The sequence below is a fragment of the Montipora capricornis genome, chromosome 8, assembly GCF_036669925.1.
Source record: "Montipora capricornis isolate CH-2021 chromosome 8, ASM3666992v2, whole genome shotgun sequence".
NCBI classification, from domain to species: Eukaryota; Metazoa; Cnidaria; class Anthozoa; order Scleractinia; family Acroporidae; genus Montipora; species Montipora capricornis.
This window is the reverse complement of record NC_090890.1, coordinates 12,825,402-12,843,077: the sequence shown is the minus strand read 5'-3', so window position 1 is coordinate 12,843,077 and position 17,676 is coordinate 12,825,402. Positions and strand designations below refer to the sequence as shown.

The following is a 17,676-nucleotide window of genomic DNA, read 5'->3' as shown; positions in this document are numbered from 1 at the left end:
ACTTTGATTTGGTACAGGTTATCGGATCGGAAATACCGGATGATCATCAAAGTGAAATCCGGTGATTTAAGGGAGAGGACAAAGAAGAGCTAAAAGAAACTACAAAATTTCGGGCATTTCCAACCCCGCTACTGGGAGTTCTGTACTGACGATTTCATCATGTTGTCAACAGGCAAGATTAGAGTAATATCTTAATCATAACAGTTGCAGAAGGCTGAATCCAGCATTGCTGTTGTATTTGCATCATTTGTCATCACTCGGAACATGGGCTTGAGTTTCTGAATCGGTGAACGACATTTCAGACTGAAGCCCCGACACAGCACCCATCCCTTTGGTTGCTCCACTGCATGTTGTAAAACCATGGGAGGCGCGGTGGCCTCATGGTTCGGGTCCTCCAGGTTCGGGTCCTGGCCGGAGGACATTGTGTTGTGTTCTTGGGCAAATCACTTTACTCTCACGGTGCCTCTCTCCCTCCAGGTGTATAAATGGGTACTGGCGAAATGCTGGGGGTAACCCTGCGATGGACTAGCATCCCATCCAGGGGAGAGTAGACATACTTCTAGTTGCTTCATGCTACGGAAACCGGAGATAAGCGCCTGCCTGATGGGCGTTCTGGCTCGTACGCAGTGACTTTACCGTTATGTTGTAAAACCGGATGTTCATCGAGTTCTGTAGTAACTGAGGCTCTTTGAAGCCTCGGTCTCGCATAAAGCCTCTCACTCGACACCACGAATGTTTCTATTTCTTGTTGTTGCAAAAAATAGTTCCGTTAAAGTGGTACTATGATCAAAAAAATAAAATTTTTTTTCTTTGGATTTCAAAACTATGTTAGCTAAACACGAAGTGACCCAAGTTGTAAGCCTTAATTAATGTCAAAAAGCCACTTGTTTATTTTAACTGGAATTTTCCTATTTAATGGCGCGCTATTACTAACTTTAATATCTTGAGAGAGCTGGATCGCAGAGAAAATGATGTCAAAGACTCACTAGTTTGAGAACGCAATGAGTTTGTACGCAACTGAATTAACATGCAGCACGGGAGTTTCGGGCTTTCAGATTTTTAAACTCGTGTTTTGCATACATATTAAACTGCGTTTCCGCGCTGAAATTTTAAGCCATTGAGTGAATGACGTCACTTTTCCCTAGATCCAACCCGTCCAGTCGGTCAGACAACATCTGTTATCTCGTGACATTATCATGTTTGAAACTGCTGGAGATTCACCCTGCGAGCAGAGCCTCTTTTTGTCTTTTCTTTACTAAGGAGGAGAAACGTCAAATCAAACAAGAGAAAGGTTCTGCTAGCAGGGTGCTGGAGATTTAGACTTACTTAGTTTCAACGCGTACTGGCCTCGATAATCGCAAAGGCTTGCAAAAGACTTTTTACCATGTAATAACAGTACTTTGTGGCTTAACGAACTTTAGCCAATTCCACTTCACTTAAAATCTGATACAGTGAACACCATTTAAGGCATTTACGATCGCCTCATGAAGTATTTTTACGGTCGACCTGTAGCATCACCTAAACTGCGAACTGAAATTGGCCCGATTTATTGCCATTGCATGATTGCGTCATCTTTTTTTTTTCAGACTTTGCTCCGGAGCTTGAGATTCAAAGAGGTGTTGCATCCCTTGCAAGCTGTTATACTGCCACGCGTGAGTGGCACACGAAAGGATAAAACCAGCCCTCACGTCTTACTCGTGCGCGTCACCACACGTATCCGGATATTTTCGAAAATAGTTTCTTCTCCGCATATGAAAAAATCTGCGTCCACACGTAGCGTTTTGGAATCAAATTTGCCTGTTCACACGATTCAAAAACGCTAACCTCCACCTACAGAGCACTCCGCATAGCACATACCCGCATACGCTCGGTGCTATCGTATTCGAACGTTTTCACACGATAAACCTCCGCAAAATTGTACAGTCTGGAGAGTGTTTACAAAAAGCTTCGTTTTCGGTGACCGAAAACGCCGCATTCGTGTGAACGGGAGGCCAGCTGATGGAGGAAAAAGTATCCGGATACGTGTGACGGGGCCTCAGTTTATCGAATAGTTCTTATATAGAGATTACTTTATGGAAACTGTACAGGGGCACCCAACGAGAATATAGTTCAAAACCACTTAAACATGGCATTGTTAAATGTATTTTAGTATTTAAACGGTAGATGTAGTCATATTTTTATCCCCTAGAAATTTTTCATCTGTTCGGATTTCCTAGCTGAAAGTCTAGTGATCCGAAAATTATAGGGATCAAAACTTACCTTTTCGAAAATTTCAGCCAGGAAAAGGCTCCCGAAAATTTTAGGTGGCCTTTTTTAGGGTAAATATCCGTTTAAAGTGGGTAATTATACAATTTTGTAGATGTTCGAAAATCCTAGGAGAGGCAGGCAAGCAAGAAATTTTACAACAGAAGTTCCGAGAATTCTAGTTCTCAAATCGTCTTCCGAACAGATATTTTCCCGAAAATTGCCGTTGGGTGCCCCTGACTGCACGCGTACGATTTTTGTTCACGAGTTGAGTAGTACTAGATAACAGACGAGTAAGCGCAGTGAGCGAGTGAGTTTTCTGATACGAAACAATGAGTGAATAAAAACGTACAAAGCACTTTCCATGCTGTAATGTGTTTATTTCATAGGTACTGAGTTTTTTTTTTTTTTTTCGTGTAGCATTTGGTAGACAAATAAACGAGCTCACGCTCTTGAGATCATGGGTAATCAGGGCAAGACTTGCGTGACGTTGTGTGAGTTAAAAACGATGAAAAGTATTCATGATATGGAATTTTGGTTTTTTTTTTTACCAAAACAGAAGATATGCGCTCAAAGATGCGGCAGAATAAAGTTGGAGAAAATGACCATTGTAGAAATTATTTTATCGAACAAAGTTTCTGTCACATATTTCCTGTATTTCCAAAGGTACAAAATTACAGAGAATGTATGGAAAAACAATATTTAGGAACTCCAAAGAACAGATACCAACTACAAATTCATCTCAGTCGTGAACTTGAACTTATTTGTTTGGTTTATGAAGGCGAAAGTCTAGAAAAGTGGAGTCATAGACAGTTTATTTTACTTTGAATTTCCGTGACAAACCTTTGAATTTCCCGCCATGTTGCCCTGATTACCCATGATGCACTCAAGAGCGTGAACTACCAAAGTGTGTTTAAGGTAATTCCTTAGTATTGCATTGCGCATCCCTACTGTGGACGATTTTCGCCTCATTAGCGTGCGCACATGAGCACGTGCACGTACACAACGTAAGAGATTTCGCTCAAACTCAACCCGATAGCGAAATAAATGCTCCTTTTCTCTCAAACGAGCACGGTGAACCCCGATTTTTTTTTTCAGGTATTGGCTAAGAACAGTCTAGTAAAGAACATATTTGAAGAAGAAAAAAGTTTGATAGCAGAACATGAATTTTTTTGGAAAACAGTTCCGTACTGAGTGTATTTTGGCCAAGGCGAGGACTTCAAGCTAACCACCGAACTGTCCCAAAAAGTGCACTATTCCTACAACCAGGCAATGAAAAACGGCGTAAATGAAGCAATACTGCTTATGTGAATAAAAGAAGCCTTATTTTCGAAATTAAATTTTTCGTCTTTTAACTAACCAAGACTAATTCTGTATGAAGGTGATTCGAATTTTTAACGCGCAACGAGTAAAGATACCCCATTTTGAGAGCCTGCTGACGCATAAACAAGCACGGTGACCCCATTTTTTTATTGCATTTTTTCAATGTTCATATCATGAATGTTAATTATGCCAAGTTTCAAAAAAAGTTTGATAGTAGAACAATTTCAAGGGAATTACCCTAAGAGTGCCTCGAGACTACACATACCGAGCTAACCCTTCTCGTACAATATTTTTAATTCGTCACTTCTCAAATCTACAGATTCTTTGGGTTTATTTCCCTCCCCTTGCTTCTTTAGTTGTTTTTGTTTGGACTGAAGAAATTTTCTGTTTTTTTTTTCAAATATCAAGTCGTTTATCATCCTTGGGGAATAATTATCCCTTTTTCTTCAGGTGTTGTTGGAAGCTAGTCACTAAACTTCGAAGGGAAGTCGGCTCGTATTCATTGCCATCTTTAGTGCGGACGGAGATGATAAATAATAATTAAACAGGCTTATACTCATTCAGCTCAACCGCTGGAATAACTTCCATTTTCCTGTCTTCGTACCTCGTTTTCAAGAGTCTTTCAACGTTACGTCTCGTTCAGTTTTTACTGGGTTGCCTATGGGCAAACCCAGTCGAGGTATACGTTTAGTTTGTTTGTTTTATTTTTTTTTTTTTTTTTTTTTTTTCCGTGTAGGTAAAAGTCTTGCCTGTCACTCCCCTGGTAAGTAGTGTCTTTGTGTATAGAGCCTTCTGCGCGTATTTTCTTAGGATCGAGAGGGTAGTGGAACTGCGTAGATTTCTATTGTGGACAGAGTAGAATCATTAACTTAGCCTGCAATGGCGTCGAAAGTCATGCAACGCGAATGGCGTTTTAGTGGATCCTTAAACAAAATATACCCTTATGGAGCTCAATAATGGAAAGTCAGTTGGATAAACTAGGCATGAATCTCAAAAGCGACGAGTACTGGACTTCGACAACAATCTATCGCCCGTCGAGACGAAATCAAAGTGAGCAGTATTTACCTGAAGTACATGGTAATTTGACACAATTGAGTTTCTTGTCTTCACGCACGCAATCAAATAGGAAGAGGTTTTCGCCTCTAAGAGCAAATATGTTGTTTGTTTCAATAAAATTTTCGCTGGAAAAGGATTCTGTGGTATTTTCTGCCTTTGTGAATTATAATATCATGTTGTGTATTGAATTTTCGAGCTTAAGGTTGAAATGTGATATGGGAGAAGTTTTTTAGTATTGCTCTGTAAGCAGGAAGGGTTCACAGGCCTGTTGGAAGCGTGCTTGAGTTTCAACAAAATGAGCCCCAAAATCAGTGAAAACTTGTGACGCAGATGAATAATAAAGTAGCTGCTATTTCCAAAATGATGGAATTACCTGGTGATAAATAACGTCGTACACGTCTTGGAGAGTAAATTTTGACTTTGCATAAACAAGAGTTGGGCGATTGTGATCTTTGTTTTGACTTCGCTCATTTCATTGTCAAACTTTATCACACTTGACAGAAAAAGAAACTTACAAAAACCCGGTATCTTGGGCATATGAATTACGGGGTGGTGACTTCTTTGCCTAAAAGCAACTCACTTTACGAAACTGTCCTTTTTCAAACAACAACAAGGATTCAAACAGCTTCAATTCTTACAGAGTTCGATAAAACATGCGGTGGGGCAACCAAAGCGATGGGAGCTGTGTTGGGGTTTCAGTGTGAAAGTACAAACGGCTACTAACACTCTTATAACTCTTTTTTCATTATTATTTTATTAACCCACAGTCTGCAGTCTGCAGTCTGCATTTTACCCTCAGGCTGCATTTTATCCCTGGTCTGCAGTCTGCAGTCTGCGTTTTACACTGACCGGTTATTTGAGTGGTTTTTGGCAACAGAGGTTAATTATTCGTAATGCGATCGCTTCCGTTGCCGTTAGCAATGGGTCGCAAATTTGACACTTTTATCGCATTATCACATTACGCATTGAACCACGTTATCTATTATTCCTAAAAATCTAAAAATATTCGTGCCTTATCAGTTTTCGGTCGAATTTATGTCCAAGAAGGCAGATAAATTGCAGAAAATATTAGTTTTGCATCCAAAAATTCGTAATCAACGCTAAAATGACCAAAAACATATTTTACTGTTATTTTTCTTAAATTTTTTCGTTCAACTTTCGCTTTTATAAAATGTTTCAGTTTTCTGTAAATAAGTTATATGCTGTTGGAAAGCTTATTTTCTTAGCTTTAAAATGATGTATTTTTTCCCCCTAACGTAAATATTTTTTGAGAAAAAAATAACATTTTTTGGCGCTGGCTGTTTTACCGCGGTTTTCTCGCGGTTGGGAAAGTAGGAAGAAGAGTTAGGCCAGTAGCCAGGTTTTTAACCTCAGAAAAGGATCTGTTTCGTCGTACGAACGTGTGAGGACCTGTGAGCCAAAGGGCCTCTGCTGGTATGACTTCTGGGTGACCCCTTAATAACTTCTTACTAACCGAGCGCGAGGGCTGTACTGCCAGGGAAATATTGGCCCGAGGTCGTGGCAGTACGGCTCGAGCTAGCTCGGTTAGTAAGTAGTTTATTATATGGTTTTTTAATTACCTTTTGCTTTGTTTTTGCAAGCCCGTAATCGGCCCGTGGGCCAGTCACAATTTGCCTGGAACGCTGCACGCCCGGGGGGGATGCTCGTCGTCTCGCTTAGGGGTGTAAATTTTGGATTTTGGTCTCGCTTAGGGTGTTTCGGGCAAAGCGCCAATATTTTAAGCCGCCAAGGTCAAAATTTGCTTAAGTCACGCCCAGATTGGTCTCCTTTAGGAGTCACAAAAAGCTTGAGCCACGCCCAGATGGTCTCCTTCAGGGGTTAAATTTAAAATTTCCGACAAGCATCCACGTGTGTTCCAAATGGGAGTCCCCCCTCCCCCCCCCCCCCCTCCCCCTCCGGGGCTGCACGTACCACAGGCAACCCAGTGTACCCTCACGGAGGGTCTAGTTTGAGAGATATTTTTGCCTTCTTGTACTAAAAAAAACTAACAGGAATGGCCGTAAATCGGCTCAAAGACCACACAGGAGGGAAAAAAACCCTCAACTAAAGTAAGGTAAGACGATTTTTATTTAAATCGCTACATTTTCATAGGTCACAGAAACAATCATTATTTCCCCATACAAATCCTTATAAATATGCAAACCGCTCGAGTCACGTAACGATGCAAAGGTCATCATATAAAGAGCTGCTCATAGATCGAGCTTGGGCTACCTGTGTTAGAATCAGTACGAATTTTATTATTCTCTATAATTTTCGTGGATAAAACTCAGTGCCTATGAAATAATCATCTATTTCTCCTTACTTCCTTTTATAAATTTTCTAGCGGAAGATTTTCTTATTGGCATTACCGGTGCTCCGGGGAGCAAACAAGGAGCGAATTACTAGGGCACAGTACCTCCCTACCCTCTTGGAATGGTTGAAAGCATCCCATAATATGTTTTGCTATAAACCCAAGTGCACGCCTGCGCTGTTTCTTCTCAGTCGTACAAAGACATCACGTAAGTTCAAGAAAAATCGAAGACAAAATCCGAAGCCATCCCCATCAATCTTTGTCCTTTTGCAACATAATACACCTTTTTAAAAAATGCTTATGATTTGCGGTCGTTTTGAGCATGTTTTTGTGTGGCCTCCAAACCAATGTTGCCGTGAAAATATGACGAGAGTTGAACAAACCTCTGACACGATGGAGACAAAATATTTAGAGCTTATTATCGAGAAAATAAAGTCGGAAAAACGAGAAATGTAGTCCTTAACACACGAACACAGACTTTTGTCGCGAGACAGTTAAGTTTAGTGTCATAATTTAGAAATTTGAGTACTTCTCTCTTCCTCAGCAAATGGCGGATTCGGAACCAGCCGGTGGTGGACGTGGAGGTTTTCGTGGTGGATTTGGTGGCCGAGGCCGTGGAAGGGGTCGAGGTAGGGGCCGTGGACGCGGTCGTGGAAGGGGTAAAGCTGAGGACAAAGAGGTAACACGTGTTTTAGTTTGATATATCGAGTAATCAACCAGGAATTAAGTGCAGACATGGTTAACTTATAAAAAGCAATTGGAAGGGTTCAAGCGCCCATGACATTTGGTCGCTTCAAAACAATGATATGTCGTCATGAATGTATAACTCACCATCACGAGCGCCAGAACCATAGGAGCGATTGCAGAAACCTGGTCCACTAAATGTCCGACTTAAAAAACTGCCACCGCAGTCCCGCAGTCGTGTTTAATCGTACTAAGTGTCTAATCGTACCATAAAATGACGCAGTCCCATAGTTGATGAATGAAAACTGTTAAAGGGGCAAGCAGTAAAATGAACTGCCACCGCGGTCTGCAGTCCGGTAGTCGATGAATGAAAATTGTAAATGACTATATTATAACTCCATTTAGAATAAAATGGTCTGCAATCGGGGTCCGCAGTCTCGTAGTAGTTAAATGAAAATTGTTCAAGGGCAAGACGATCTTGCGAAAAGTGTAGTTAACCTGGCGTTTCTAAAACAAGGGTAAGGGTAAGACTAAGGGTGAGGGTAAGGGTAAGGATACGAATACAGAAAGTATCCTAAAAATGCATAAAAGCTAACCTTAAACTTTTGTTTAGGCCTAATTAGGCATAAGGTTAGCTTTTATGCATGTTTAGAATACTTTTTGTATTCGTATCCTTACCCTTACTCTCACCCTTGGTCTTACCCTTACCCTCATTTTAGAAACGCCAGTAGTTCACCGAACCGCAAAATGAAAGCTAAAATGTTTAAGAGAGTGCTTAGGCCTAATGACTGAAGCAAGCAGTTAGGCTTAATCAGTAAATGAGTACTTTTTTCTTCACATGATCTCGTGAAAAGTGTAGTTGACTGAACCGCAAAATGAAAAGTAAAATTGTATGAAAGTTCTTAGGCCTAATCACTGAAACGAGCTCTTAAGCTTAATCAGTAAACAAGTGCTTTCTTCTTCGCACAATCTCGTGAAAAGTGTAGTTAACCGAACTGCAGAATGAAAGCTAAGGAGCGATTACAGAATACCCGGTTTAGGAACACTGTTGTTTATATGAATATCATTTTCTCTACCATGCCACCGTGGAGTGCGGGACTGCGGTGGCAGTTTTTTATGCAACACTTTAAGTGGGCTGGGTATTCAGCAATCTAGCCGAACCGTACATTACCAGCCCAAGTACAGCAATAATTGTACATTCATAACTTGGAGAGTACACATTACCATGTAAATGCAGTCGCTAATCTGCTCGTTAATGCCCTCCCAAATCTCCTAGCCTGCATAGCAAGTGTTTCTGTGGGGTTTTACAAAAGAAGACCAAGTAAGAAATGAAGTGACGACTCCACCGTCTCTGTACCTGGAGTAGGATTCATTTTTCAGTCTGTCAACTTTCATTACAGATATGATGGTGGCAATTAAAAAGGCTCAATGCCAGCACATTGCAGTCATAATAATGATCCTTGAAACCTGTCCTTTCTGTGCTACTGTTGCAAGGTCACTGTAAATGTGTGGTCAGGTTTCTGGAAACTGTTTTGAGAATCAGTCATCTGCCTCTATTTTTCCATATTAAGTGTTCTTTGATCACTTCAGGACTATTGTCCTAATCATTGCTAACCAATTTAAACAACTGTTGATTGAGAATAACAGGCTACAGTTTTACTTGAAGTGTGCATGTGGTTATGATGATTTGAAACACTGTTGCTATTTCAAAACAGCCATCTACTTTCCAGTGGATTTAGTGTCTTGTGCCCATTTAATAGTGGGTTTTTCCTTGCAGGAAAATAGAATTCAGTGATTATAAGTGATATGCCCGCATGTTCAGCTGGCAAATATCCATCCAGAACGTACCTCCTGGGTTACAGATGGTAATTCCCTTCTAAATCCTGTGGGAAACATGCCAGTACTTTTAAACTGAGCTTGCCATATCCACCTCAACCCTTATAGGATACCCATATTTGTCTTACATTTATCTAATAATAATAGCTTTATTAATCCATCACTAAAATAAAAAATACATTTAAAACGTGAAAAATATAAGAGGCAATGTACAATTAAAATACTTAGGGTTTGACAGAATAAAATCTAATAAGAACGTCAGCTATTGTTTAGAATGCAACTAGCCCTCGGCGCATTGTGCCTATCAGTCCTAGAATGGGGCACCTGTGCGTAATTGATCGCTCAAGTATGATGTCAGACTATTAATCATAGGCCTTGATATCAGTGAGTAATTGGGATGGTTCTTCTCATTTAACCGATTCACACCTTATCTTGGCAGTTATTTGTACTTGAGAGTGTTTGGTACTCAATGTGTTGGTGTTTCATTGTTTAGTGGGTACCAGTGACAAAACTTGGTCGTTTGGTGAAGGATATGAAGATCAAAACATTGGAACAGGTTTACCTTTTCTCTCTTCCTATCAAGGTAAGAAGAGGTGTCAGAACCTTTTTAGCAATTATTGCTCAGTGATTTATTGGCCTTTCTATTAAATGCCAAAGGAATTTTAAATTTGTATCTGTTCTTGTCTTAGGAGCATGAGATTATTGATTTCTTTCTTGGATCTGCTCTGAAAGATGAAGTTCTCAAAATCATGCCGGTTCAGAAGCAGACCAGGGCTGGACAGCGTACACGCTTCAAGGCCTTTGTTGCCATTGGGGACAGCAATGGTCATGTTGGTCTTGGTGTGAAGTGCTCCAAGGAGGTAGCAACAGCTATTCGTGGTGCCATCATCCTTGCCAAATTGTCTGTTGTTCCTGTTCGTCGCGGATACTGGGGAAACAAGATCGGTCAACCCCACACTGTGCCATGCAAGGTATGTCGACCCTTTCTGTCCTAAGAGGGATACTTATAATATTTTACTCTATCCAACACTGGATGATTTTACTCCTCAATGGGGGCTGCTTCAGGGATGAATACGTTTATAACATCGAGGACCTGCCATATCCCCTTTATCAAGGTGGAGCTAGTTGCCTAAAATGATCTTTTCTCTGCTCAAATGAAAATTTTGAGGTATGAGGTATTGTTATCAAGGGAAACATGATAAAGTCACTTAGAAGGGAACATATTTTTACTGGCACTTGTTCTCATCTCTGAACATCTCTTTTGTGCTATGAATAGTTCATAGAGGTCTTTGTATCACCAAAAATGCTTACATGACCATTGACTTGGCCGAGTGGTCCTGGGATCCACTTTGAAATTTTAAGTGCCATCTCTGAAATTCTTACTTCTATATTATGGCCTGTTTCATTGCACCGTGTGATAAAGTATCAACTATGACAACAGCTGTGATGTAAAATTGATGTAATATAGATTTAGCCAAGCCTAACAGTGGAGCACCTGGGTTATTTATTCTCACAATAAGTTAACCTGGCAGTGCTCCCCTATGACAAAGTAGTAATTCTGAGAGTATAGTGATGACATTCTCTTGTTTTAAATTAAGGTGACAGGAAAATGTGGATCAGTACGAGTGCGTCTGATCCCCGCCCCCAGAGGAACTGGTATAGTGTCTGCTCCAGTCCCCAAGAAGTTGCTTCAGATGGCAGGGATTGAAGACTGCTACACCTCTGCTCGTGGACAGACAGCCACACTTGGCAATTTTGGTAAGGGGACCTTGGTTTTTTTTCCCCTCACTTGGAAAAACATAAGCTTGAACAAGTGTTTAGACTAGTGTCCCATTGGTTTCCCATAATATGCTTATTTTGCACACCCACTTTCTAAGTATTTGATGAAAAAGAGGATTTATATAATTTTGTCATCCTTGTTGCTCTTGCTAGTGCTTTGACCACTGAGCTGCTGAACTTGACAAACCCCATGACATGCAAGGAGTGAACTGCCAGGTTTTGCCTGACTTGAACTTCTTCACTCAGTCACATAGCCAATTGTTATCTGTATTATTAAGTCCAATTAATGTCAGAAGTAACTGACAAAAGATCCATGTAGACATCAACCATCCTAGCCTCCCATGCAGTTGTTTTTAGGGAAGTCTTATTTGAAAGCTTCCCTAACCTTGGCATCAATGGGTAGCTGTAACTTCACTGAATGTCTTCCCAAATATTTCACTTCTTCTGTTTGCCCGCCTGGGCGTTGTCATGGACCATGCCGAAATACAGTGAGGCACATGAAATTTTACTGTTTATGATGTTTGTTTACTTCTGCACCACTGATCACAAGTAGCTGCCTTTGCAAAAATACTACAACTCTGACACATAACCTTAAGAGTTTTCCGGATAATGAAATCGTTTTTTAAAAATATATGAATTTTTACGATTATGATTACAACGTGTGAGCAAGAAGAGCTGAGGCTATCGAAGACTGATAGTATAAAAGCTTGAAATATCAGTGACTTTCCATGGTATCCAGTGAGCAAATTGACAAATATGTCATTCTTCCTTTTTATGAAATCCTGGATTGCAGACAACTGGAAATGATTTAAACATGCTATTTTGAATAAAAAAATAGGCAGTGCTAACTGCTTGCTTGAAGTCCATTTTTCCATAACTACAGTTTTTCTGACCCACTTAACATGTTCTGCTTCAGACCTCACCTTCCAGAATTTGAAAGGTTCAATGTGATTGGCTTAGGGTGGGCCCTCTTTGCTCCTGGTGGATGCTCCTACCACTGAGCTACAGGTATTGGGAGACTCTTAAGCAAGGGTTGGCAGCTGGTTTTGACAAGAACTGCATCATGCAGTCAAATAGTTCAGTCAATTCCAAGGGCTAATCATTGACACTGTGTGTTTAACTTTAAGCCAAGGCCACCTTTGAAGCCATCTGTAAGACGTACTCTTACCTGACCCCTGACATGTGGAAGGAGACTGTGTTTACCAAGACTCCATACCAGGAGTTTACAGACTTCCTGGCAAAGAACCACACGGGACAGCGATCAGCAGCTGCTAAAGATCAAGCCTCAAAACAGTAAAATGCTGCAGGTTAAATGCTGAAATAAAGTCTGACATATTTGAACATGCCTTGTCTGTTGATTGGTTTTGACACTACCTACTTCAATTTTCTTTCGCTGTGTCCTGTATCCCTTCCTGAGCAGATCCTTTAAGATTTTGTTTTTTTGTGATGGTTACATCCTAGTCTGGGTCTGAAGTTAATTATTGCTCCCACTTGTGCTTCTAACACCATGCTTTACTTAAAACAATAAGAAATTTAATGTTTGCATCATTGCAGAAATAATTGTTTGTTGTCACAACTAGTAATACAACTTTCAAGTGGCTGATCAAGACCTCAAGCAAGAGAGATGTATTAAGTCTCTTGGTTGCATCATGGGTAATCAGGGCAACTTGGCGGGAATTTGTATGGAAATTTTTGAGCAAAATGTACTGTAAACAAACAAATAAGTTCATGTTCACAACTGAGATGAACTATGCTTGATATCCGTTCTTTAGTTTCTTTGGAATTCCTAAATATTGCTTTTTTGTCTCCATACATTCTCTGTAATTTTGTGCCTTTGGAATTACAGGAAATGTATGGCAAACTCTTTTTAACAAAATAATTTCTAGAATAGTCATTCTCTCCAAATTTATTCTGCCGCACCTTTGAGCGCATATCTTCTGTTTTGGAAAATAAAAAACCCAAAATTGCATGTCATGAATACGTTCCATCTTGCCCTGATTACCCATGATGCACTCAAGAGCGTGAACTCGTCTGTTAGTTCTACTTTATATGTAAATGAAAACTAGTTTTCACGAGAAAAACTTCGCACTTAGACTCGTTTTTGTCCTCGTCCTAGAATCTAAAGGTCCCTATTTTGCAGGCTAATGAGATTCAATAGCCCATTTCCGAGTTGCTGCTGCCTCAGTTTCAAAGCGAGTCCTGGTGCACAACCATTTAAATGGTAATGAGTTGCTTTTTCTTATGCAAATCAAACTTATTTCCCTTACAATAGTTGAGCACCAAGACTCACTTCGAAACCGAGACAAACAGAAACTCGGAAATGGCCCATTAAAGACTTTAAAATACAGTCATCTTAGTCTCAAAAATGTTCAGTATAGTCTTCAAAAAGGGTTTCTGTAATTAACTGCTTGGTTCCGTATCCTGAAGTAGGATGTCGATAGGCGTGGGCTGATTTTGGGGTACTCGTTTGTCCTAAGCCAATAGCCAGCTGTAGCTTGTAACTCAACTCAGAGACCCAAGTTAGTTTTGCATTCATTTTACCCGCAAAGATAAACTTTTTTACATAAGCGTTACATAATTATCACACCCTGGATTGACACAGGACAGTCACAGGATCCGAAACTAAAGTCTTGTTTAAGGGAGCAAAAATTTCCTATTATGGCATTCAATTAAGCAATGGCGGTAATACCTTTAATTAATATACACATGGACGAATTTCTCCATTCTTCTTGGACAAGAGAAATGCAGTTTTCAGGTAACAGTGGAGAAAAGAGGAAATCCAGTGCAAAAATAAAAGATTTCAAATTGCAATCGCCTTACGCGCTCGCGCAATTTTGTGCGTCTTTGAAAAAAAATACTCGTCGGCTTATTTATTCCAAGTCATGTGATTACCTACACAAACCGAATGCGCGAGTGTTTCAAAATTTGCAATAGGTTTTTTTGCAACAAACGATCACGTGGTACAAAATCCGCCATGCTGGAGGGCAAGCTTATTATTATTCCCAGAGCCCAGAGCCTCCGTTACCCTTGTCCAGTGGAACGGGCACGAGAGGCTCTGGAAGAATCCAAAACCGGAACCAGAAAACTCTGGTTCCGGTTGAGTAACTGCGCGTGCGTGAACGGAGACGGTTAGAAATCTACCAAACAACTGGAGTTCACCTTGTCATGACAGTACACGAGTATAAACACATATCCTAATTCACTCGAAACGTTTAAACTGCGGAGAATCAACAGTAACGAGAGACATTTTTTCAATCATAACAGATTTCGGTATCTGGTGTCATGCAAGTGAAAATTGATGTATTTTCAAAAACAAAAACGTTACGGAACTGATAAGTTGTAAAAAGATTTATTTCTAGATTATCTTCAACCTTGTATAGATAAAAATCCAGAACAAATCACGATTTTTTTAGTTTAGGACTTGACAAATGGCAGGAAATTAAACCGTTTTCAACAGCCAATCAAATATGGCCTTTTTTGGATTCAACCGATTCGACCAGAGTCAGAGTCTCTCTTTCCCGACCGCTGGTCAAGGGACCGATGACTCTGGGATTGAGTGGGAAATTAAGTTGGGAAAGACAGGCGGAAAGGCAAATTCTCCTCCATTGGCTGTAGCCTAAGGTGATTTTTTTGAAAATAGTGAAATCGTAAACGAAACGTACGGTTGAATTTCGGTCGTTTCGCCTACCGTATGTTCGCCTACGTCCAATATGTCAGTTCGCCTACGTCTTAAACTCCGTACTATGACAATCATTGTGTAAAACATTTGATTCACCTACTTAAAGTGCGGTGTCGGAGTCAGTCGATTTGATTCGTACTTGGTGCGGTAAATTCAAACAACAGATGTTAGCCGTCGCTTTTGAGTTAACCTGCCTTCATACTCGTAAAATCAAGCCTATGAAGATACAAAATTATGAATTACGGTCGTTTATGTGAAAATCGCCGCTTTTGAGTTGAGCGTCAAGGCTTGCGAGTCAATTGACCCTCTTGCTTCCTTTGTCTTAGCCATTTTACGGCATCAACAGCCCCAAATGGACATCAAGTTACCTTGTTTTCTGAATACTTCAACTGATATATTGCTCCCACGGCCAATTTTTTGTGTGTGTCAGCCTATCTCACGCAAATTAGCAACAGCGCAAGGTCAATGTGAATAATAATAATAATAACAATATCTTTTTGTAAGTAGCTTCGCTTGTGGTGAGCAGTCGACTGATACAGATCGATAAATAAAAATAAGTAAACAAACATTACAAGATGAAGCAGGTGACACTTTGTCCAAAACTTGCCGGTTGAGCTGTCTTTTTATTTGAACTAGACGCTCGATGAGCGTACACTTTGTTGCCTGTGGTACGTCTTACTCAAATACTGAAGGGACTGTCTGAGTTGGGTGGTATTGAACTGCAGCGTTCCAGTCAATTTTTAAGGGGTCATCCAGAAGTCGAGCCAGCAGAGGCCCTTTGGCTCACACGTTGATACGACGAAATATCTTTTTATGAGGTTAAAAACTTGGCTATCAGCCTATTAAACATTTGTCAGAAAGAAAAAATTCCTGTCAGCTTTAGAAAAAATAGGCACGCATCGCGTACGTGTGGTAGTGCAGGAACACAGCGCTTTATTCCACATTGTCAATGTAGTGTTAGATAATTTTTGACCAAATTATAATCTTGATGTAATTATCTTTTTACGAGTTTTTTTTTCAAAACTGCTGAAATCACTGAGCTGCGTTTTGTCTTCCAGGATATTCAAGTTTAATATGTAGCTCCAGGAGCTCATCATATTTTGCCCTTGATGGGCTCCTGGTAGCTTTAATAGTACACGATATTGTTTTGGTATTGTATATCATTGTCGCGTCATGGTAAAAGTCTTAGGTAAATAGCCCCATGAGAAGACACCTGGTTACTAGCAAAGTACTAAACCCTGACAGCTTTGAAATACAAAAGTTCACTGAAGTTAATTCCATCCGGCCGGGTTAGTATCTGCATGGGTTACCTAAAAAATATACCACTTCGTAACAGAAGCATAGGACCGAAAATTCTTTTTGAACACCCAAAGATGCGAACTCAGTAAGGTACAGATTTTGTTAGCTTGCTTTATGCAAATTTAATATTGATGCAAAAGTAAATAAATATTGATACACAGTTTTTAGGAAGAGCAAAAGGAAGTCTTCTGGATGGTCGATCGAGAATTAAATATTTTGCCATCAGCAACAAAATTTACGACATGAAAACAACATTAATTTTGAACCGCATATGAAAGGTTACCATCAGCGAAAAACATTTTGCGAGATTTTTGAAACTCAAGCACGCTTGCAACAGATAAGTTCATTTTCGTGACTTATGCGCTACTTACAGTGCACTACCAAAAAAATCCTTCCGTTTCACATTTCAATACACGTATGCAAATTTGTTAAGCTCTAAAATTACACAACATAATAAATTCACAAAAGGTGAAACATATTTGCTATTAGAGGCAAAAACCCTTCCTATTTCAATTGCGTGCGTGCAAACGAGACACGCAATTGGTGTCACAAAGCATATACAATTAAATAAATTTCTGACAGTTCACATCAAACCCTTTTCGAGAGATCCTTGACCGTAAATAATAAAGCACAAAAGAGACAACAAGCTTTCATTCAAATAATTTTTCACTGTCACATTTCCAATTTTCTTTTTCCTTTGCAGAGTTGAGTACAAAATGAATGTAACTTGCCAGACAACTTAGATGCGACTTCAATCACCACTGTGATGCATTGAAGGCGTTCGATTCCTTCAATGTTTGTTAAATCCATAAAAGAATTGCCATTTGATTTCAGTCTTGTATATAATACCAAGTTAGTAGAATATTAGAAATAACTTACTTGATATCCAACGGCAAAAAATGAAATTGTTGTCGAAGACCATTACTCGTCGTTTTAAAGATTCCAGATATTTATTTTTCACCGCCTGTCTAGTTTATCCAATTGACGTTCCATTCTTGAGCTCCATGAGGGTATATTTTGTTTAAAGATGCACTAAAACGTCATTCGCGTCACAATGACTTTCGACGCCATTGCAGGTTAATAATTAAATGTTGTCCTGTGTGCACCAGAGAAATCTACGCATTACCCCAGCCCCCTCAAACCTAACAAATACGCACAGAAGACTCTATGCACAAAGACATCACTTAGCAGGGGAGTGACAGGCAAGACTTTTCATGACACGGAAAAAAAACAAACAAACCAACAAAAGGATTTTCTAACTGGATTGCCTATGACAACTCAGTAACAAACTCACGTTTTTCGGTCCCACGACACAATGCGATTGGTAAGAAATACTTCGTAGTCTGGCGATCATCGCCATTTTCCCTGTACATCAAAATGTCCGGAGTTCCAATCTCACAAAAGCCAAAAAAGTCCCCCTGGAAAATAATCGATTTCTCACGGCCACAAACCTGTATTATTACAA

At 39.9% G+C, this 17,676-nt stretch overlaps 1 protein-coding gene across 1 annotated transcript; it reads left to right on the top strand.

The window, feature by feature from the left end:
* The first annotated feature begins 7,047 nt into the window (after nucleotides 1-7,047).
* LOC138059098 (small ribosomal subunit protein uS5) lies at nucleotides 7,048-12,574 on the top strand. Its single transcript, XM_068904612.1, has 6 exons — nucleotides 7,048-7,142; nucleotides 7,479-7,613; nucleotides 9,948-10,037; nucleotides 10,144-10,425; nucleotides 11,053-11,212; nucleotides 12,361-12,574. Exons 2-6 carry the CDS (start codon nucleotides 7,482-7,484, stop codon nucleotides 12,528-12,530), a joined length of 834 nt encoding a protein of 277 aa, XP_068760713.1. The 5' UTR covers nucleotides 7,048-7,142; nucleotides 7,479-7,481; the 3' UTR covers nucleotides 12,531-12,574.
* The last annotated feature ends 5,102 nt before the right edge of the window (nucleotides 12,575-17,676 follow it).

Bases quoted from the DNA above. Each gene is read 5' to 3' on its own strand.
- LOC138059098 (XM_068904612.1), top strand. From the start codon at position 7,482: ATGGCGGATTCGGAACCAGCCGGTGGTGGACGTGGAGGTTTTCGTGGT. The intron at 10,038-10,143 runs GTAAGAAGAGGT...TTCTTGTCTTAG, and splicing joins TTTTCTCTCTTCCTATCAAG to GAGCATGAGATTATTGATTT. The intron at 11,213-12,360 runs GTAAGGGGACCT...TTTAACTTTAAG, and splicing joins AGCCACACTTGGCAATTTTG to CCAAGGCCACCTTTGAAGCC.